The following is a 21922-nucleotide window of genomic DNA, read 5'->3' as shown; positions in this document are numbered from 1 at the left end:
ATACAACATTTATTTGCATTAAGCTAAAATCAGCCAATTATATCGATCCGGCCAATGTATCAGTCAAGGTCTAGTTTTTAATAAGTCATTTCCTCTGTGGACTGTGAAGCTGTTTTGTCTGGGGCTTGTTCATTTTTAATGAAATGTGCTATTAGGCCATGGGATTGGGATTTTCTATAAAAGCCATTGCATTCACTTATTTTTGCATTATTGTCCCCAGTGTTTCTTTTTTCGTAAATCTACATATTATTGCATGTGACTTAGTGTTGTAAGATCAGTGATGTAAACCAATTCTAAACTAAATTACTGTGTCTTTCAAATCTTGAGAACAACAAAGAAGAGACTCTTCATTCAACTCTTCATTATGCCAGACCAACAGATCTCAAATATTTTCATAGGAAAATACTGTCAACACTGTTGTACCTGTAAATAGAGGCAGAGCGAGAGCTCTTTCCTTCTTTTAAATCTCTGGTATGAAGCACCATGCAGCCTCTCAGAAGTGTCACCTCAGTGCCTCTTCTGGCTCTGTACTATACATACATGTGCAAATTCTTTACACTATAATTAACTTCATCTGCCATGTTAAAACACACAGGCCAGATACCAAATAGGTCCACATGACACATAAAGTATGTAAACTGAAGTTTCACATGGAGTCTCACTCAAAAAGTCAGATTTGTATCTTTTTAGTCATCATTGACTTGCTTTTATTACTGTCTTTTAACTTGCCTTGTGAATTAAATCAAATTGAACTTAAGTAATACTCAATTCACTCTGCAATGATTCAAAACATTAAGTAGATAAATGGCTGCTCAGTATCTTCTCTTTCCTCTTTCAAATGAACAAGTTCATTATTGATAACTGTAGCTGGAAAAATATATTGATTGAAAAAAAACAAACCTGGAGATGAACATAGCAGTATATTAAAAACAATAAGGACGCAAACACAGAAGGTTTTGTTTCACCATGTTGTGCAATTTATTCTTTGATGATTACCTGAAATCTCAAGCCAACTCTGCCACAAAATGCAATCTTCATTTTAAATATATCTTGATTGACTTGACATGACGATTGTCTGAGGCCAGGACTCATTTTATCTAGTTGAGTGGGATTCCTGCAACCACCTCTGACTCAATACCACATTCATCATTTCCACGCTTGATCTTGAAGAAACCTTAAATGGGAACACAGGAGAACATGATTTGAGACCAACTTTTCTTTGCCATATCATTCTCATTTTTGATCAAGAAACATGACGTTGTCCAGTGTTAATCCCTGTTAATGTGGTACCTTTATCTCCCCAGTCACTGTTCCAGGAGTTTGCAGCCAGCCAGTAAGGCGTCCCGTTCTCCTCCCCCCAGCCCAGGATTTTGATGGCATGACCACCCAGCATTTCCCCTGTCACATGCTGGTACACACCTGTAGCAACATAAAGTACGCAGCTCAAAACCTTAATGGACAACAGTTTTGCTTTTTCAAATTTTAACCTACAGATTTTCGAAAGCATAAACTGAGCTGTTAGATTGGTGGTGCATTGAAGTAGCTCCAGCATTCAAGACAATTGTAGAGAGAAAACAAAAGTTGTCCCCTGTGTGTATGAGTATGTCCTCTTTCAAGGTCTTCATGGTGATGGAGGTCGCATTATCCAGGTTCTGTATCTGTTTGGTGGCACCTGGAAGTTGCTTGACATCCTCCTGATCAGATTCTTGATATATGTTACCAATGTGTCTCTAATTTTGTCATCCTATTTTTCCATTCTGTATTTCTGTAATTTAACTTTCTTTGTCTAATCTGTACACACAACGAGCTACACATTGCATGTCTGGGGATCCCCTCTGTGTTGCTCTTCCTGTGGTTTCTTCAGTTTTTTCCCAGCTAAAGTTTTGTTTTTGTGGAGTTTTCCCTTATCTGAATCAAGGGTCTAAAGATAGAGGATATCGTATTGCTGCAAATATTGTAAAGCTCCTTGAGGCAAATTTGTGATTTGTGGTACTGGGCTATTCAAATAGAAATACTCTGTGAGGCTGTATTTAGGCACAGCTTTAGCTTTGAGGTAAATGTTAATGTTGGCATGCTAACATACTCACAATGGCAATGCTAACATGCTGATATCAAAGAGATGTTATAATGTTTACCATGTTCAATGTCTTACTTTAGCATGTTAGCATGCTAACATTTACTAATTAGCACAAAACACAATGTATAGCTGAGGCTGATGGGAATGCCCGTAGTTGTGCAGGTATTTGTACTGTACTACTGGATATATTGAAATTTGGACCAGATGATGGCGCCAGAGGAAAAGTCAGCAGGTCACCAACGTGATTACAATTTATCCTTAGGGGGGCATGAATGTGTGCACAAAATTTCCTGACTATTCATGGACCAAAGTGGTGAACCGACTGACCGACATTGACAATGGCATAGTTAAGAAAATGTCTATTTGTCAAAACTTACTTTTCTTAATTAAATTTTTTTATAATTTACTGTTCTCTACTTTCTTTTGTCTTGTGAAATACTGACTACATTTATCTCTTCAGCACTTCACAAATCCTTTAAACGAAATGATCTGAGACAATCACTCTTTGGTTGAACGCCTCACGACTCATTTCCACAGTTAGGCCCTAACCTGTGACGAGGGGCCACATATTGTTTCATTTCAAGGGGTCTCAAGCAAAAAAAGTTGGGAACCACTGTTGTAGGAGAATCAGAATTTGGTTTTTCATTCTGAAATTAAATGAAACAGCTTTGAATGTGGGAAGTATTTCAAAGGAGTTTTCTGGAAACTAAAGTTTGTGTACATACAGTATAAAGCATAAGAGCCTCACCAGTCTTATACAGCAGAAAATCTGCATAGACAGAGAAAGCTGCCTCCACGGGCCCATTCTTGTACAGCTCTGTCATGATCTGCTCCTGCTGGGATGGGACGGAATACGTGCGTCTACCTGAAGAGAGAGACACAAAAAACAATCATAGAAACAAGACAAGACATGACACAAAAGCTGCTGTGGGGAAGAACTCCAAGTACCAAAGTGTTTATCCTTCTGATAGGATGGAGAGTATCCATCAATGCAATGCTCCACACACTTAGGAGTGTCCTGTTCGCCTTGACACGGAGGACGAGTTCCGTTCACGTGATGTTCACAGGGAGCGATGGTGTAGGGCCTGCAACCTGCACACACAGTCACCATAAACAACTTTACTCCCCAAAAAACATCAAAAACTGAATCCAACTCACACTTGTGATGAACTTACCTATGTTGGAGCCATACAGGCCTCCAGTCACGAGTCCTTTCTTTGCCCAGAATTCCCAAGCAGTAGAGGGAAAACCACCAAAACAGCTGCAACCACATTCACATACATAATTAACACCACAAGTGTTATTTATAAGCCTCCCTGCCTCATAAATGCCCACTTCTTTCTCAGGACAAGTCCATGTGTCAAATTGGTGGAGTACCCGTTCTTTACCATCTAAATGTGACATTGATACACACACACATACTAACCAAGTTAACACTGAGACTCACCCCATGCCACATTCATCACAACAGGACAGTAGATCTTCAGCTGAGATCTCCAAAGAGCTCTTGCCACCATTGTGGATACATAATCTGTCGGATATTGCCTCAGCTGCCCCGAAGGCCTGTGGGAAGTCAAAGAGGAAACACTGGTTGGAGAACATGGTGGTTCTAAAATTCATTCAATTTATCTTTGTGCTCCCTTAAACTCATGCAAACTAATCTATATTGTGACTCTTACCCAGCAGGACCCACAGGAGCCCTGGTCTCTGATCTGTTGGATTGTGGGACAGTTGGGCCACTGCAGGCGTGGGTCGAAGCTGTCTGGAAGCTTTATGCCTTCAACATCATGAAGCCTGAGTAAGACAGGACGGTCACTGAGCAATGCAGATAACCTGCTGATTGTCACCTGATTGGGCATGTGAGAGGCTGCACATAAACAGACATAAATACACACCTCATACCTGGTGTGTAGCGCAATATGGTTTAAACTTACACCTCTGGCAGCTTGGGTCCATTCAGTATTGTGCCACACAGTCCTTTCACATATCTTACATCAACGTTAGGAAAGTTCTGCCCGGCCTGGAGCAAAAGTAGGGGCGTTAGAGTCACAGATTGGGAAGGTGTCTCTTGCTGCAGAGATTGTTAGCATAAATGTAGTAAACACCATGAAAACTACATAAAGTGATTAAGATGGTCTCACCGTCCAGGTGGTGTTGGCCTTGTTTATAAAGTTGACCATCTCTGAGGAGAGAGGAGGCAGGTGAGGCCGAGCCCGAGTGACGGAGACCGTCACAATTACACAGAGGAGGGCCAGTGAATGCATCCTGCACAACAGACTACAGTCAGTGAGATATCTATAAAGTGATCACCCTGACTGCAGCATGTCCATCACTCCACAAAGGAAGATGGCTGCTAATGTTGAAAATTCGCCTCAACATTGCTGCTGTAATCACACAGTTTAGTTCACAACATCTTGTTGATTCTTCTCAAAATTTTGAAATGATTTTAGACCACATTTCCTCATTGTAGTAACACCTGAATTAAACAAATATAGTTTAAAATAAGCACAGTGGGATCACCAATACATTTATATTAAACTAATTAAAATTACAGAATTTAAAGACAGCGCTGCACCTGCCTGATACACAAGCACAAAGCAATTAAAGGGTGTAATGTATTCAGCAGGTAATGTTTCTTATTTATTGTATGTATTTATGTTGTTGCTTCAGAAACATGCAGTTAAGTGCCACATCCTCCAACACTGACTTTTTAAATTTTATATAGCCTACTGTTATTTGTGATGACAATTGAAGTTGTCTAATTACAGCCACATTTTTCAGTTGGGGAGGATCCCAGACAGTAAGAGATGTATCCTATTATTTATAAAATCATCAGGAATAAAATCAGAGCTTCAGCTGGTGTTGACATTTGTGTGTTTAATAAGTTACTTCCATCAAGACTACTTTAAAATTAACTATCATATTATTAATGAAAAACCAAAACAGAAAGGTCGTATTAAAACAAAGTGCCTGGAAAGAGATGATTTAAATTGATAGCTATTGAATAAAAGGGGAAAACAAACTAGCAGATTCTGGTTTACCTGTGTTGTTGTCGCTTCAGTTGACGTTTCTACTTCTCTACTACTCTCACTAAACAACGCACCAGTCTTCTCACTTCTTTCCGTCCTTTTTTACAAGCCAGAAGTGATGAAATCACGTGTCTGTTTAACAAATGCATCGTCAGTATTTATCTCATGTGACTAACTAAATGTCTTTAAAAGGTTGACAGGTGCTCTTAAAAGTACAGTATGACCTGGCAACATGTAGCAACGGTAACTGGAAGATTTTTACCTGTAACTTTATGAATCATTCTCTTTTATAATTTTGTTCATGTATGACTTTGTTCATGTAAAAAAATAAAACTAACCAAAAGAACAGAGCACAGCACATTATATGAACATTGAACCTGTGCTGTAAAATAGACAAAGATAGTTTTACAGTTTGGAATCCATAAAATCCTCCACAGATGCTCCAAGTTTAATCCCATTTAAAGTAACAGACTGTAAACCAGAACATGGCTGCACAATCAACTTTCAGATTGTTTATTTCCTTACTTCAAATATGTACAAATCAAAATGTCACATTACATAGCAATGTTTGAAGCTCTCCTTTGGTTCTGTTCAAGGTTACTCTGCGCTAGCCTTTCTACTCACCAAAGCTGTGTTAAGGACACTTAGCTAGCAGTCTCAATATTCATTTCTCTGACATCAAATGTATCAGAAATTGCATTTGTTCAATATATTTGCTCTCCCTTATTAACTTAAACGGTCCATGTCAAATAAAACTACCCTGGAATTGCACCTTTCTTTGTTTTTTCTATTTTTTCAAAGTATATAGAATTGAAACAGAAGCAACAAAGACAGAAGAGTGTTGATACAAAGCGCAACAGTGAGTGTTGGCTGTCCATATTATTTATAATGATATACAGTGCAAATGCTGTAAAGTGCACTGTTGTAACAGTGTTTCTCCTATAGAAATATGACAAGTGGAATATTAAGCTAGCTTTGACTTGACATGAAAAAATATGAAAACTAGGAATTGAAACATAATGTAAAACAAAAGCTTAATGAAGTTTCGTGACTGTGTTCCCCAAAAATCCTAAAATGGGCAGTTTTGTGTTTTTTGCATTTAAACATTTTAGCCCACAAGAAAATTAATCTATTAATTTCTGCCCTGAAATATTCAAATATAATGAATAATTTCACTCAATTCAAACAAAATGTTTAAAACAAATCAATCAAAAAAGAAACTTTATCAACATAAACATCAAACAACAAAACGCCCTGAATTGTTTCAATGTATCATTTATGCTGGTGAATATAACCACACAAAACTGTGTGTGAATAATTTATCCAGTTGCAGGATGGACCGAGACAAATCACTGTCAAATGAACTATAATATGACCAGCCTGCTACCAGTGACCCTCCATAGTCTAGAGTTAATATGTCCATAGTCCTGTGACGGCCATAATAAAGAGGGCGAATGGGGGAAGAAGTGCTTCAGATTCCTCCAGTCAGAGGAGAACCGGACATCCAGAGAAGCCAAGGGGCTTTCTTAGTCTGTGGGCCCCAGGAAAGGTGAGGCTGACGGGATTCAGGGGTTCACTGTCCCTGCATATCGCTAGTTCCCTGCGCCTGTGCTGCAGTGGTGCTGAGGTACTGCCAACTGAGAGCGGCGAGCAGCATGGCAGCAGACAGGTACATGGGCGACAGGTGGTGGGTCCTGGAGGGGAGGCTGGACTGTGACAGGGCGGACTTCTCTCGGATTAGTGCCAGGATGTGCAGGGTCTTGTCCCGTGACGGGTCAGTGAGGGAGACCTTCTGTAGAATCTGCAGCGAGATAAAACAAGGCTGATTGTGTTAAAGTGCACCAATATGATGAGAGTAAGACAGTAAACACAAAAACACACACTTACCTCCTGGCTATACTGGGTGATGATGGTCTGCACAGCTCTCATGTTGGTGGCTTCCATCATGAGTGTTACAGCCTGTCCCTTTCGGATTTTTACGACTCCCTGGAACACCATGGGGTTGTTGTAGCACGTCGATAGTGTCGCTATTGCCATCACCTGGTCAACAGAGAAATAATATGGTGAAGTGGCAGCAATGAAAGAAATTAATTATTGATAACCAGTTAATTGCTGAGTAATTTTTTAAGCAAAAATGCCAAACATTTGCTGGTTATATTAACTAATATGTAAAGATTTCCTGTGCTGTCTGCTTTATATCACTTTATATCAAGTTTTGGATTGTTGGTCTGACAAAACAAACTATTTGAAAAAGTCATCATGGGCTCTGGGAAATTGTAATCCACTTTTTTTTCATTTCAGACATTTTCTAAAAGTTAAAATTATTAATCTAAAAATTGAATAGATTGATCAATATTAAATTAAAGCCTGTCTTGGAGAATTTTTATAATATGAACAGAATTTTTTTTAACTCAGAAACAGCTCTCCTTCAAAACTAACCTACAGGTAACAGACAGAGCATAAAACAGCAAACTAAAATCTGTGTTTATACCTGTGGAATGGCACAGAAATTGAAGACGCTCTGGTTGCGCAGGCGGGACAGGTAAGCGATGACATCTGGGACGTGGCGCAGAGCATCAGTAACCAGCAGGTTAAGGCACGCCAGAGCCGACTCCAACTTCTCCGGCTGTGCCAAGTCCTCCAGGCGACCTGCAAACTGGCTCCACGCCTGCACAGGGACCGAAAAGAGACATTTACACACAACATCACATGTGGAAAAAATGTGGATAAACTCATAATGTAGCAAACAATGACAATTATAAGCAAAAATTCAATTTACTTAAACAAAAAAAAAAAAAACACGTTGGAAATGTTCTTTTTCTTAATACACAATCTATGTAAGACTGACATTTGACACAGTTGTCAGGAGTGAACACACAGTATTCAGAAGTATTTTCTTAACTATCATACTTCATACTTGTGGGCTCAGGTCAGACACGCAGAAAAAACAAACTCAGTCATACCAGAACATGTTCCTACCTCTTGTGGCCAGAAGGCACGTCCCTCCTGTGTGTCCTCCAGATAATCTCGGATGATGTTGGTCTTCTGGAGGAACAGCCCCATGGAGTTGGCCAGCTCAGTGTCACGCCCCACCTCGGGGTCCTCAAGCTGGGATGCAGAGAAGAGGCGCGACAGTCCGATGCCGACCAGCCCTGCCACATAGTGGCAATACTGCACCGATGAAAATAAAGACAACATGGGATGAGCTTTCACAGTCATACTATGACATAAAAACACTTAGGAAAGCTTACAGTTAGTGTACAGTTTTACAGAATTAAATGTTCATGTAATATGTGTGTGTTGGACTTAGATGAAGCTTCACATTGTGCTGCGTTAAAGTGAAAGTTAAGCCACCAGTATGATTAAAATTATATTATTTTAGCAGAATGAAGCTGAAACAATCATCTGTTGACAAGACTGTTGATCAGTGCATTTTGGCAAATGGTTGCTTGCTAATTGCTGCTATTTCTGGCCATCAAACTCACTTTACATCCCTATTCTCTTTGAATTTCAGACAGTTTTCTACAAAGTCAAAGACTTAATGGACAAAACAGCAGTATTCTGTATAGTAAAATTTTACTATACAGAAAAATGCTCTGCTCTAATTGACCAGTTTACTTATTTATGTCTAAAGTCTCAGCCAGTGTAGGCTGCATAAACCTGTTTGTGGTACAGATTTAAGTAAGTTATCACTCATTTGTTATGTTATCCTAACATAACCGTAACAAAAAAGCTAACATTCACCTGGTCCCACTCCTTCATGGATCCCACTTTCTTCTCCAGGAATTCGGCCATTCCTACTCCCATATGGTGGCAGATATCTGAGATAACGTCTCTGTACTCTTGAGCGAGGTTTCTGAACTCCAATGATATCTGAATTAGACACACACAGATTATAGTGACTGACTTATCACAGCCTTTTATCTGAGTGACAAAGGTTTTATTCTGCTTTGTGAATCGTTTGAAAATGAATATAGTATTTGACTGTGTATTACTGCTTATCTACTGACCGTGGGGAAATCCTCCAGAACCTGCCGATCTTTCTCCTGGCTCTCGCTGAAGCACCACTCGTCCTGGTACAGGTAGGTGTGGAAATCATTCAGCATGGGCACCTTCTTATCCAGAGGGATGCTCATGTCGTCCTCAACTGTGTCCAGCGCCCGCAGCACCAGGTAGAAAATACAGACTGCATGTCTGGATCACAGAGACAGGAGAGAAGAGATGAGAGTATTCAAACATGACTCAGATATCTTTTATCTGAGTGTGTGAAAGCTGACTGAGAAGTTGCCTTGTCATTGATTTACGAAGTGGCAAAAACAGCATGTGTGTCAAGGAGAGCTCGGCAGGTCGGGTTAACCTATATTTAGAGGATTCCCTTTGACCAGGGATATATAAAGTACACACACTGACTACATATTTGTGTTTACAAACAGCTGTCATTTCTCTGCTGACAGTTCTGACCTGAACAGTGGTCTTAAATTGGACAGACAGCAGCAGCAGTCTCTCCTGTCTGTTATCTTAGCAGATTCCTCTGAATTCCTCAGTCCCAAACACAATTATTTTATCATCTGTTTCTACATAGTACCAGTTATTATTAGTGAGTGACAATAGAGCTCAAAGTATTGGTCAATTAATCAATAGTAGATGAACAGAAAACTAATCTGCAACAAGTTTGACTGATTCACTGTTTGTCATTTTTAAATAAAAATGCTGAATATTTGATAGTTGCAGTTTTTCCAATGAAAAGATTTTCTGCTTTACTATTTTTATATCATTATGAGTTTATTTTTTGAGTAAATGATTAGTCAATTAAGCGAAAGGCGAATAGATAGATTAATCAATAATGGAAATCATGGTTAGTTGCAGCCCTACCTGCCATGTTTTACTGTATGCTGTCCTTAAACTTTATCTAGACACTTAGAAGAACTTCTTTCCTTGGAAATCAACAGAGATTAGAGTCCTCCAATACAATAAGTAAACTAATGCAGTGAAAATGTACACTGATGTGAGTTTGAATTGTTTTCATTCAGTCCTTAAAAAGACTTGGATCAGCCTTGGACTGCAATGCATTTTGGTGTGCTAAGGAAGTTGGCTGTGGTTGGATTGATAAGGTATCAATTCCTAATGTGTTTTGGCACAAAATTCTGTATAGTTCATTCATTCTGAGAGCCTGACACACAAACACATGCCTTCTATTTTTAAAAGCCATGCATAGCAGCTGCAAGTCAGTCTGCTGTCAAACTTTCCTGCAACTCCACAGGAAATATCTCCATCTGACATTACATCATGTGTGCAATTATGAGACAAATGCAGGCTAGTCTAGTCCAGACCCCTCCCCTCATCACACACTGTCTAACAGTTAAGTTACAGATTATTGTCTTGATTCATTAGTGAAGTGTTTTGTTCATAAAATGTCAGAAAATAATGAAAAACATCCGTTATAGGCCCACAGTCCAAGGTTACATCTTCAAATGTCTGGTTTTGCCTGACTAACAGTCCAAAACCCAAAGATATTCAGTTTAGCTTTTTGTCCAAAATATGATTTTTTTCTGTATCCTTTCCTGTCCTGTCATCTCGAGACCCCTTTGATTAATCCAGCAACCCCCAGGTTGGGAACCACTGGTCTATCAATGCTGCTGACTGTAATTTTTTCATGTCAAGGACCCCTAAACTGCCACAAATTAGACCGCAGTGCCCCATCTGATAAGATTTTCTGGCAGGATCCCCCCATCTAATAAAATTTTTGTTTTTAGACGTTTTATTACAGAAAGTACGAAACTCATGACCAAAAAAGGGAAAGCAAGTTTATTTATACAGCATATTTCCCAACCTTTTACGAAACCAAATTAGTCATACCTTCTGTCATTATGTAACTTATGGATGGAGTTATTGTGAAAATAAATTATTCCCCTTTTTTGCTGGGGACCCCCTGGTACCCACTCAAGGACCCCTGGGGGTCCCCGGACCCCACCTTGAGAACCACTGGTTTAAATGTGCATGTCCATGTGTTTGTATTTACCACATTAAATAGCTTCTTCCTCCACAGAGAAGTGTTTCGGGGAGGGAAGTGCCACTCCAGCCAACGCCCCTGAGTTGTGCACTTTCTGAAAGCAACATGCTTGCAGACACACCCCTCACCTGGAACCACACAAACTAACATCCAGGCTGCAGCTTTACTCACCTTAACTCTCCGTCCAGCGCTTGAATCACAGCTGCAAAACTCCGGCTGGTTTGGTTCAGGTACAGATAGCAGGTCCGCAGGCTCTCGGTCATGGACTCCTGGCAGGAGAGACAGAAGAAGGCCGTGTGTCGGTAGGAGCCTGCGGGTCTAAGAGCGCTGGAGGGTCGGGCGGCCTCCTGCAGGCCCCGCTCCCCCAGCCTCCAACCGGGCAGGAGGGACCGAGCAGCGGACCCCGAGCCCCGCGGAGCCACCGAGAGAGAGCGCTTGAACACTGACAGAGAGACTGCACACTTGCAGCAAGCTCCGGCCATACGAAAAACGCCCCACAGCACCAGAGACCCTGCGGCTATAAAGAGACGCGGTCCATTTGGACGCCACAGCTGGTGCAGAAGAGGCTGCAAACACACAGGCCATGTAGAGGACAAGCGAGCCGAGGGGTCGAGCGAGGTGAAAAACACTTGGGGAGGACGTTGAGGAGAGCTCGAGCTCAATGAAGCGCGCCGCTGATCTACAAACAGCGCGTGCAGACAGTTTAAGTGAGCGCGCCGTGTGCAGAGTGTTTGTAGATCTGCTGTTATTATGACACAACACAATGCGAGGACACTCCCACCTCCACCCAAAACAACGCTGCTGTGACTACACTGCGTTTCATAATGTGCGTGTTGCAGGGAAATTTGGCTGCATGCAAGTTAAACGTGCTCACATAAAAACTTGTTATAAAGTTCATTCATGCACCAAAGCGAAGTCAGAGGGTCTTAAAAAGGGAAACACATGAATCTGTGTATAGATCTGCAAATGTCATTCCCTCATGATGATTACACAGGGGAAAACATGTATAAAAATAATGCGGCGTCATCATGATTGAGGGACTGATGCGTTTTGGGTTTCCGGCTGATTGCATTAAAAAATACTATCATCTGTTTAATCTTAAGACTGGTGTTAATATAGAGCAACAAATCATATCAACGTGTAAAAAAGGAGAAGCGAATCAAGCTGTTTGGGGAAGTTTGCTACCACCCATAATCAGTGTATTCTGCTGACACCTGGTGGGAGACAGTGAGACGGACAGCTGGATGTAGAGGTGGAGAAGTCTACAAGTGTTACAGCAAATTCTGTGACCTGACATGAGCTGTGATCAGAGCAGTGGTGGGCAAATAGCAACCCTTGGGACAAATCTGGCCCTGCAGTAAAAACATTTGGCCCCTGAAGAAAGCTCAACTGTTCACTTTCCTAGTTTACATCAAATTATTTTTCACAAATCAACTATCAGCAGATAGTAAATCTACTATTACATCTGTAGCTGGTAGTGTAACACATAAGAAACATCATTTTTGCCAAATTTATGTAAATATAAGTTGCTCTAATTCTGTTGGTCTTCACTTACTAATAGGAAAAATGACATTTGCTGTTGGATACAGTCCTAAAAGAAACAGATTCATCTATCAGTTATATTCTGTAATTAATTTGAACAATGATGAGAAAACTGGTTGAATCTGACTGCTGATCTCTGCTGTGCTATAGAGGGTCAACAAAGGAAAAATACTGATGAGCTGTTGACCAAATATTAACAAGTATGGGGCTCAAATACTGCTATCAAAATCTAAATATTAACAGGTTCCTAATTGATGGAAATGTGGAATTCACCAAACAGCTCAAACAATGGCAATTTTGGTAACAGCAAACAAAACACTTTATGTGATGAGGGCACAATTGTTTGCATTAGCTTGATAATCAGACTGAGTAGCCATTTTGTTTTTGCTTCATTATTGATCTATTTGAATTGCTGGAGGGAAAAATCATGTTTGAACCAGGAGCTTGACTACTTATGCATGACAGCTTAGCAGTGTTGGGGAGTAGAATTAGCTATGTGTAACAGCCTTAGGTAATTAAATTACAGTTAAATTGTAATCTGTTACAGTTACTGAGAAAAAAAGATGCCATTAAATTACAATTATTAATCAAAATGTTGATGATTACGGGTCACATCTTAATATATTATTTTTGCTAAAATGCTTATATGTAGAATATAACATTCATTCTGTTGCTTTGTATCTTTTGTACTTTTCTTTTTATTAAAATCAATATTTTAGAAGCTATGCAAAGATTTTTGTTTATTTTAAATCTGTATATGACCTCAGAATTTTCTGTAAATAAAAGAAGTATGAAAAGGAGTCATTCAGGAGTACCGAGCCCTGCTGATAGTTCAGTCAACACTCAGCATAGAGTTGATCTGAATGTGGACTTGTTTACATTTTTCCTTTACTGCAGTCAGTTTGTTGTTTGTGATCGACATTAGTGATTTGTTTTGGTGGTTGTGCTTTAAAATCAAACCATTCTCAACTTAATTCAAGTTATATTGAAGAACTTTCAATAAAAGTTTGACAGTAATCAGTGTTGAGTACTGTTGTGAGGTTTACAGTACCTGGTTTAAATTGATGTTTTTAGCACTTTTCAGCTTTATTGCCCAGTTTAACAGATTTGTAAGAAAAGTAATCAAAAAGTAATCAGATATAATAAGTTACAATACCTTGATGAAGTTATTAAAACAGTTACATTACTTATTACATTAGTTATCTGTAACCTATTACATTTCAAAAGTAACCTTCCCAACACTGTAATTCAGCCAATATTCATGATCGGGTCACAAAATTGTCTTAGAAAAAGGTGTTTAACACTTGTTCAACAGCTACAACCAGTACATCCATGATAAGTATTAAGATGCACCTCTGCAAAGCTGCCTGGTTTGCATTTGACACTGTGGTAGTCTGTCACTGTGACACTAATCTAAAGCGATAATGTAGGCCTACATAACACCTAAGCAACAGATGTGTTACAAGAAGTCGTCTACTTGTGGAGAACTGCCTCATCTTATAGACATTTTTGCAGCATTTATATATAGGCCTATCTAACACTGTCATGATTACCAAACAATGACATACTCTTGTATTAAAAGTGAGATGTATGGATTATATAGGCTAATTGCTGGCCAATGCTGACAGTCAAAATAAAAGCCTGTGCAGGACTCGCTGCCCAAACCCTGCTGCAGGCTGCGTCTGTCTCCGGGTCACATTGGTGTTAAAACAGTGGGATAAGCCGTCAAACATGCGCACAGCATCTCTCCCCGCTGCTGAACCCTACAAGCTCATTATGTAACCTAAATCCCAAGTCAATGGTCACCACTGACCGCGTATCCGAGCCGGCGACACATGAGTGAGCGCAGATAATTTGACAGTCCAATTAGCTGACTCTGTTTCCATCGGCTCATTAAGGAGCTAAACGCAGGACCATTTAGGTCAATCCATCACAGTGCGCGTTGTGTATACTAAGCTACTTGTTAATTGGCCTATGAGGGTTTTCCGAGTGAAGCTGGTCTGCTGATGCTGTCAAATGCGGAACATTATGTGCTACTCGATCCATGCGGCAAATACACAAATGCAACCATGTCATCAACGTTAATGTTGACAAGTTTAATTCTCGGTATATGTTCTCGGACAGGAAATGTTTCTGCGTGTAACGTTACTCACATAATCCAATTTTGGCATGACGGCTCTGCATCCTCCCATTTTAAACTTAAACAGGTTGAATATCTCCTCCGGGTGGCCCAGTGACTTCAGGATGTCCATGTTTCTTCAAGGTGCTCAGCTGTTGTTCTGTAAACCTTCAGAGATGTCCCCCATCCACGCGATGCGTCGCCGAGATGCAGGAGCAGCAACAGCACCGTAAAGAGAATATTGCTTTCAATCATCAGCCTCGTCAGATCGACTGACGCCTCTGATTGGCTGGCGAGTCATGGGCTTAGCGGTGAGCGTCCAATGAGCGGCCAGAGCGTCTGGTGTGATGCCCCGCCTCAGCGGACTGTCAGCGCAGAGCGGCTTCTGATTGGTTCTTTGTTTATCCGAGAGGGAAACCATACCTGCTGAATGAAATTATGTAATCCTATAACAATGATACCTGTTGGCTGCTTCCAATGGGCACAATTAAGAAAAATATGTCTTGTCTGCTTTTAATTAACTTGGAAAAGTTTTTTTAAGTCATTTTTCTAAGTCAGGTATTTAGCCTTTGCAATTGTAACTTTTTAAAGTTACACAGGTTACAGCTGTTATTATTCTATATCCAATCCTATGTGGCATATGAATAGCACTGTCAATTTCTAAATTACAAGATAATAGTAAATTTATTGATCCCTGCATGTAAGTTTAAGTGTCAACATCAGAAGTAGAACAGATGCATACTATAGATAAGTTACTTTAAAAAAAAAAAAAAAGACTTCAATGCATTATGAGCATCTACAAAAAAAATGATGCACAAAAAAACAAAAAACAAAAGGTACTAACTGTATTGAGACAAAAATAGTCAAAAATAAAATGAGGAGACAAGGAATTTACAATGAAAAATTGAATGCAAAATTATATTATTTGCCTGTTTGAAATATATTTTATGAGTTAAACTGACACCACAGTAGGTGCCTTAACTGATACATATTGTAGAGTAAAGCCTGCTGAGTTTGAGCTAAGCTGCTTTTTTGCCAAGTATCCCGTCAGTAGAGGACACCGAAGATCTGCAGTATCCAAGCAACTACCATTATTTCTCTCTCTCCCTATCTTTGTCTTTCTCTCGTAAACACAGGCCTGCAGACATTAATAAAAAACATTCAAGTTATAATATGGTTTTGAATATTATGGAAATGTACAACAATGTCATGACTGTATGCAGGCAAACACATGCAAAAAAAGATGAAAGAGTGCATTTTAAACAACAACAAAAACTAAATTAAGCTCCCTGATTAATATCTGGCTGCACATATTCAAATCTGTAACCAAACTATTGACTCATCTGGTCTGAATGTATGGGGTCAAGTTAACAAGTTGATAAAATTGATATTCAAAGACTAGTTTCATAACAGACTAAGGAAGAAAAAACTAAACATACCCATAGATCAGAAAAAGACCTTTCTAATAGTCTTTTTCACATCAGACATTTTGACTTGTTAGTATAAACACACTTGTCACTAGTAACATTAAAGGACAAGTTCACAATTTTTCAAGTCTTGAGTCAGGTGGTTTCAAGTCAAGTGCTCAAATCAACATTGAAATTCCTCCTGTTCATGTTGGCCATTAAGAGATCCCTTCATAATGCACTTTCAGTGAAAGTGATGGGGACAAAATCTACAAGTCTTCCTTCCGTGCAAAAGTGTATTTAAAAGTTTACTTGAAGCTAACGTGAAGCTTCAGTCGTCCAAATTAGTCAAATCAAGTCTTTATCTTTCAGTTAAAGTCTTTTTAGTGTTGAATTCCCTCTTTTTGTTACATTCCTTCCACTGCAGCTCAACAGGAAACTATTACAGCGAGAAAAACCTGTTTCAATGCTCATGTGGGCACCTGACCATTGTTTTAAAGCAGACTTGAAAGAATGTGAACTTATCCTTTAACAAGTGACGAGCCAAGATCTACAGCACAATCCCAGGACAATGAAACTTTCAGTGGCATTGCACTTTGAAGTATTTCTGCATTGTGCCTCAGCCTCAAGCCGTGGTAGCTGCAGGTTAGTCATGATATGACATGTCAAAAAGTCTTCTCTGAAAAAGGCCTATGCATTCAGATTACTATAGTACACATAGATCTTTTTCAGGATCAGAAAATCAGAAATCAGGTGTAAGTGATAACACTTTTTTATCAATGGCTGCGTTCCATGTAGGTGTTGCAGCTCCAACGCACTCGTTAGGTGGATTGGTGCTTACTGGCATGACTCACTGGAACATTTTAACACAAAAGAGCCAACATTAATATAACTTGGTGCACAAGTGAAAAGGTCTATATAAAAGCCTAAAAGTCTATTAGTGCATTGAATCCACGGTCATCAACAGGAGGCAGAAAGTGTAATCAGTGTGAAAAAAGCACATTAATTACCAATTGTGAGGAAATTTAAAGAGATAAAATAAAAATATTCTAGCCAGGTTAAAGTGTATTATAATTGGCCATAACAGCAGACTCCCAGGTCTCTCTTTCTCTTTTTCTTTCACACTGATGCACATAAACAAAATGTCACACAGATTTTGGATTTTGCATTTTAATTGCATGGTAATTATTAAAAATGTTTTTTTTCCCCCTTTGATGTTGATTCTTTGGTGAAACACTGTAATATTTCAGTTCCCAAACAACCATGACCTAATGCACAGATAAGCTGCTGTGTCAGAAACACCCAGATCCTGTCTAACGTGTTACTCTGCGTACTTCTGTTTATAGCAACAGTCTCCTCATGTTTGTTCACTTGTTTCTGCATGTTTACCTCCAACCACCTCACAAGAAAACACAAATGAGATGGATGTCATCACCTCCAGAGTGGCTGTTTTGATGAGTTGATCATGTTTTTTTTTAATACGCCAACAGATGTAATCTTGTTTCAGATCAGATCGGTTTAGTTCAAACAGCTTTACAAAGGTGACTTATATAAACTGTTGTGTTTTTACTGATGATTACGGCACTCATACTTCATGATGAGATACATGAATGATAAGACTTAATAAAATAAGCTATAGGACGATAAACAGCTAATAGCTAATATTTTTCTTACTTTATCATAAATTCTCCTTCACAGTGTCACAGTATTACAAACATACACGTCATTACGGATCATAGAAGGTTGTTCTACCATGTGAAACACTGGATGTTAACCCAGGTCAGACTGTGCAAATTGTAATATTATTGTAATTAATAGGTTTTGCTCAAGGGCACACAGCTATGAACTACAAAACTGCCAAACTTCAGCACAGTAAGTCTTCCAGGGAATAATATGACTCATAAATTAAACCAGAACTACCTCAATTAATTTGTCTTCTTCTCTTTGTTCTCTTAATGAGGTAAAATATACGGTCATGCACCTCAGGAGAATGTGGTCTTTCATCTATCTCCTCCGCGTCCTTCTGTGATTTGCCAAACTGGAAAAAAGGGGTGCTGAGGACGCCATAAAACATTTGATGACACACACACACATACACACACACACACACACACACACACACACACACACATATACATACACACACACAAACACACACACAGTTTGACAGTCACAAACTCTCAAGGAGTTATCTGAGTAAACACCTTGAGAGTCCAGCAGTCCGACTCTTTGTTTGTCACAGCTGTTTCTCTTATAATCCGGGATCACTGAGCTACAACTACCAAGAGAAAGCGGGAGGACAATTTTTAATTTGACTATTTCTGAACTACCAGGGGTGAGGAGTCTGGATGGAATCATGTGAGTAAAGTTTGTTTTTACTTTGAGAAAACCCTGAACGAGAGGCTGAGGAATGTTTCCTTGTCTCAAAATATGTGTTTAACGTTGTTTTCTTTGACATTTTTCTTTGTAGAGATAGATGAAGGCATTACACAGGCTTTTAAAATCATTTTAACTTGGAGCCAAACCATTAACAGGTGTCGTCCCCTGATCTTAGGGTCACTATATCATTGTGATGGCCATAGATATCATCTGAGCCCTAAACTAGTTGAAATTAACAGCCACTGGACACAAACTACTCTGTCTTTGTTTTCAGTCAGGTTGAGCCGTAAACGGCCTCTGTTTGATGGATATGAAAAGGGGCCACCGCCGTACGCAAAGAAATGTTTGGTGACTCAGCTGGACACATATCAGAGCGACAAGTCAAACAAAGCCACACAACATGCCAGACTGAAGTAAGTACTAACTGAATTATATGTTCATGTGGGAAGTGAAAGTGTTTCATTAAACAATGTGTCGTAGCAGGAAGATGACAGGTTTATTTATGTGCCGGGGTTTTTTAGGTCAGAGAAGGTATTTCAGGTATCAAAAGTTCAGTTCCTCTTCATGCATTACAATACTGACATTATACAGCTTCTTGGAAAAAATCAGCTCAGTAAATGTGAGAGTTACAGTATGTTTAGTATGATATGCTTCATATATCGTTATGTTTCACAAATGTTCTGTATTGTTTTCCCTACAAAAACTCCATACTTCTCATACGTGTAATGCCAGCTGTTCAAGAGTATATATATTTCAACCCTAGAAATATGTTTATAGAGCATTTTACATACCATTTTACACCACTTTAGATTATTTAAATATTTAACTCTCACACGTTTGTCAGTCAGTGGGCTCAAATCAATCTGCAAATGTTTTTTGAAGATGCGTTCTTTGCAACCAGACTTGTAAAGAAATCTGTATGTTTTCTGATGAAAGCATGAATTGCATTACACAAGTCAGGAAAATTAATTTATGATCACCGAACAAAAATTACTGGCTGTTCCTCAAACCTGTTATAAAACCCGAGGTGATTGTGCGCACCCAAGTTATGGAATGTTCTCCCCTTATTGCTGCGATCGCTAGACTCCTGTGACATGTTCATGAAGCAGCTGAAAACGTTTTTAAGCTTTTGATTAGCCTCTCTGAATTGTGGCTCCACTTTATTTATTGCTCTTTTTTTTTGGTTGTTTTTTTTGGTTGTTTTTTTTTGTTGTTGTTGGCTTGTTTCCTCGTCTGTGTCTTGGAACTTTTGTTCTTGTTTATGTGTCTCTGTCTTTTTTGTGTCATTTGTTTGTTGTTGCTGTGATTTTAACTTGTCAGCTCTGCACTGCTTGTTGCCAATGCGATTTTTTAATATTGCCTTTAATAGTATATTTTTTATTAATTTAAAGCACTTTGTGATTTTGTATCTGTGAAAGGTGCTATGCAGATAAAGTTTACTTACTTATTTATTTCATTGATGATACAGATTTACAATTATGAGTTTTATGGTCATGATCATTGACCTTGGAATAAGCATGGAAAAAAGTTTTTAAAAGTATTTTTGAAAAAAGTGTTTAAAATGGCAAATAAAAGATATCTTTGGGCTTTGTACACACTTTGTGCTAAGTATTGTCAACAAATTTTAATTTCGTGTGTATATTTATGTACGGTATGAGACATTTTGGCTGGTTTGAAGTGGGCGGGGCTCAGTTGGAAAAAAGGGATGTCACAGGTCACAAGTCTGAATTTACACCAATCAGGATTTAGAAATATTTGAAACCAGGTTTTCAGGGGCTTCAAAGTGTGCTTTTCTTTTTGATACAGGGCAAACCACGGTCACCCCTGCACGCGTGAATCCCATGAAAATGGAGGAACCGAACAACTGACTGATGCTAAGAGCTTCTTTGAGCAGATATCATCCTGGGCTGATACACAAAACTCTGGGAAAAAAGTATTAGAGCGACTCAAACTCAAACAAGCCACCAGTGACATTTTCCTCAATGAATCAATCAACAATAAATTTTTGGAGTTCCACCGTGACATCTCTGAGGAATGCAATGCTGAAGATAAGCAACATTCGTGGGCAGTTATTGAGAAAGAGGAGGAGATTATCATGTATGGACCTTATTATCCAAACTACAACAACAGAAAACACAGTGAGGACAGCATCATCAAACAAACCCAGGAACTTCTGGATTCAGAGGCTGTCTCAGAAGACAGGAAGGTGTATGTTTTCACCATGAACAGCCCGTGTTTGGCTAGAAACACTGAGCCGTGCATGCTGAACCTGGTGCAGAAGGCTCAGGAGTGGTGGAGTGTGTATGGAGTGAAGACTCATGTTGGTTATGTGAGATGCTGGGGCTTCAAAGGAACCAAAGAAAAACTCTTCCGGGATATCAACTACAGACAAGTGGATTGTATAGATCAGACTCAGGACCACTACAGCTACGTTAAAGCAGCTGAAAAGAGCTCTGATCTTAATGCTTTATGTGAGAATCTGTATTCTGCTGTTAAACACCTCCTGAAGTCTGGGAACTTGAGTTTTCCCTTGATAACCTCTGTGCAGGGGCAGGACTGGAAGAATTACTTTAAAAGTATGAACGGTATTCATGAATGCAAACCAGAAGACGAGAAAAAAGTCCTGACACAGGAGAGGAACACCATGATTGAAGCAGCTGAAGTTCTGCTTTCAGAAAAAAGTGGAAGTTTCAGGGATTATTTAGAAAAAGGACAGGTATTTGCACTTCATTACACTTTTAGCTCACAAGTATGTGATGCCATTCGGGATCAAATGAGACTCACATTTCAGCAGTGCTGGAGGGAGATGGTACAGGATAAATACGCCGAGTTCATCAGGGAGAAGCTGACTGAGGACTTCAATCAATGTACTGTGCAGCTTTTTATCAAAGATATTGTAAAGTTCACAAGAGAATTTTTGCAAATTGGAAGAATACAGTTCTCAGAGGAAGATTCAAAAGCTCAACAAGTCTTTCATTGACTTTGGAAAGAGGAAGTTAGTTTAAAGCGGACATATCATGCAAATTTCTAGGTCTATAGTTATATTCTGGGGATCTACTAGAATATCTTTGCATGATTTACAGCTAAAACAGCTCCTTATTTAACTCGTACTGGTCCTTTATGCAGCCACTCAGTTCAGTCTCTGTCTGAAACAAGCTGTTTTAGCTCCTGTCTCTTTAAGCCCCCCTCCCGATGAGCTAGCATTAAAAGATGTACGATGATTATCATTTTGTATGTAATAATGCCCAAAGTCCCATAATGTATGATAATTTGATCATTTTGTGACACTTAGTATTAGTCGTTGTAATCAGTTTAGGCTATCTTATTTTAATTTATTTTTAGTAAAATATGTATGTGTGT

The 21922-nt window shown here is 39.2% G+C and overlaps 2 protein-coding genes across 3 annotated transcripts; both read right to left on the bottom strand.

Annotated features, from left to right (window-relative positions):
- Nucleotides 1-975: 975 nt before the first annotated feature.
- Nucleotides 976-4344, bottom strand: LOC121882515 (cathepsin B-like). The gene is made up of 9 exons (XM_042390825.1): nucleotides 4219-4344; nucleotides 4012-4097; nucleotides 3757-3871; nucleotides 3525-3640; nucleotides 3253-3338; nucleotides 3026-3169; nucleotides 2826-2942; nucleotides 1291-1419; nucleotides 976-1174 (listed from the first exon to the last, which is right to left on the bottom strand). The coding sequence occupies exons 1-9, from the start codon at nucleotides 4339-4341 to the stop codon at nucleotides 1098-1100; spliced, it is 993 nt and encodes a 330-aa protein (XP_042246759.1). The 5' UTR covers nucleotides 4342-4344; the 3' UTR covers nucleotides 976-1097.
- A 2017-nt stretch (nucleotides 4345-6361) lies between these two features.
- Nucleotides 6362-15012, bottom strand: fdft1 (farnesyl-diphosphate farnesyltransferase 1). Of its 2 annotated transcripts, XM_042391401.1 has the most exons (8): nucleotides 14812-15012; nucleotides 11288-11385; nucleotides 9117-9300; nucleotides 8851-8979; nucleotides 8086-8277; nucleotides 7598-7774; nucleotides 6994-7146; nucleotides 6362-6907 (listed from the first exon to the last, which is right to left on the bottom strand). In XM_042391401.1, exons 1-8 carry the CDS (start codon nucleotides 14908-14910, stop codon nucleotides 6680-6682), a joined length of 1260 nt encoding a protein of 419 aa, XP_042247335.1. In that variant the 5' UTR covers nucleotides 14911-15012; the 3' UTR covers nucleotides 6362-6679. The 2 variants fall into 2 exon arrangements, with proteins under 2 accessions (XP_042247335.1, XP_042247334.1); XM_042391400.1 differs by lacking the exon at nucleotides 14812-15012 and having other exon boundaries at nucleotides 11288-12052.
- Between the last annotated feature and the right edge of the window lie 6910 nt (nucleotides 15013-21922).

Source organism: Thunnus maccoyii, chromosome 17 (assembly GCF_910596095.1).
Source record: "Thunnus maccoyii chromosome 17, fThuMac1.1, whole genome shotgun sequence".
In the NCBI taxonomy this organism is placed as follows: domain Eukaryota; kingdom Metazoa; phylum Chordata; class Actinopteri; order Scombriformes; family Scombridae; genus Thunnus; species Thunnus maccoyii.
The sequence above is the reverse complement of the archived record's forward strand: the minus strand, read 5'-3'. Positions and strand labels throughout refer to the sequence as shown.

Bases quoted from the DNA above. Each gene is read 5' to 3' on its own strand.
- LOC121882515 (XM_042390825.1), bottom strand. From the start codon at position 4,341: ATGCATTCACTGGCCCTCCTCTGTGTAATTGTGACGGTCTCCGTCACT. The intron at 3,872-4,011 runs GTAAGTTTAAAC...TGTCTTACTCAG, and splicing joins GGACCCAAGCTGCCAGAGGT to GCTTCATGATGTTGAAGGCA. The intron at 3,641-3,756 runs GTAAGAGTCACA...GACTTCCCACAG, and splicing joins GCTCCTGTGGGTCCTGCTGG to GCCTTCGGGGCAGCTGAGGC.
- fdft1 (XM_042391400.1), bottom strand. From the start codon at position 11,598: ATGGCCGGAGCTTGCTGCAAGTGTGCAGTCTCTCTGTCAGTGTTCAAG. The intron at 8,278-8,850 runs GTGAATGTTAGC...TCATCGGTGCAG, and splicing joins CCATGAAGGAGTGGGACCAG to TATTGCCACTATGTGGCAGG. The intron at 7,775-8,085 runs GTAGGAACATGT...GTCCCTGTGCAG, and splicing joins GTGCCTTCTGGCCACAAGAG to GCGTGGAGCCAGTTTGCAGG.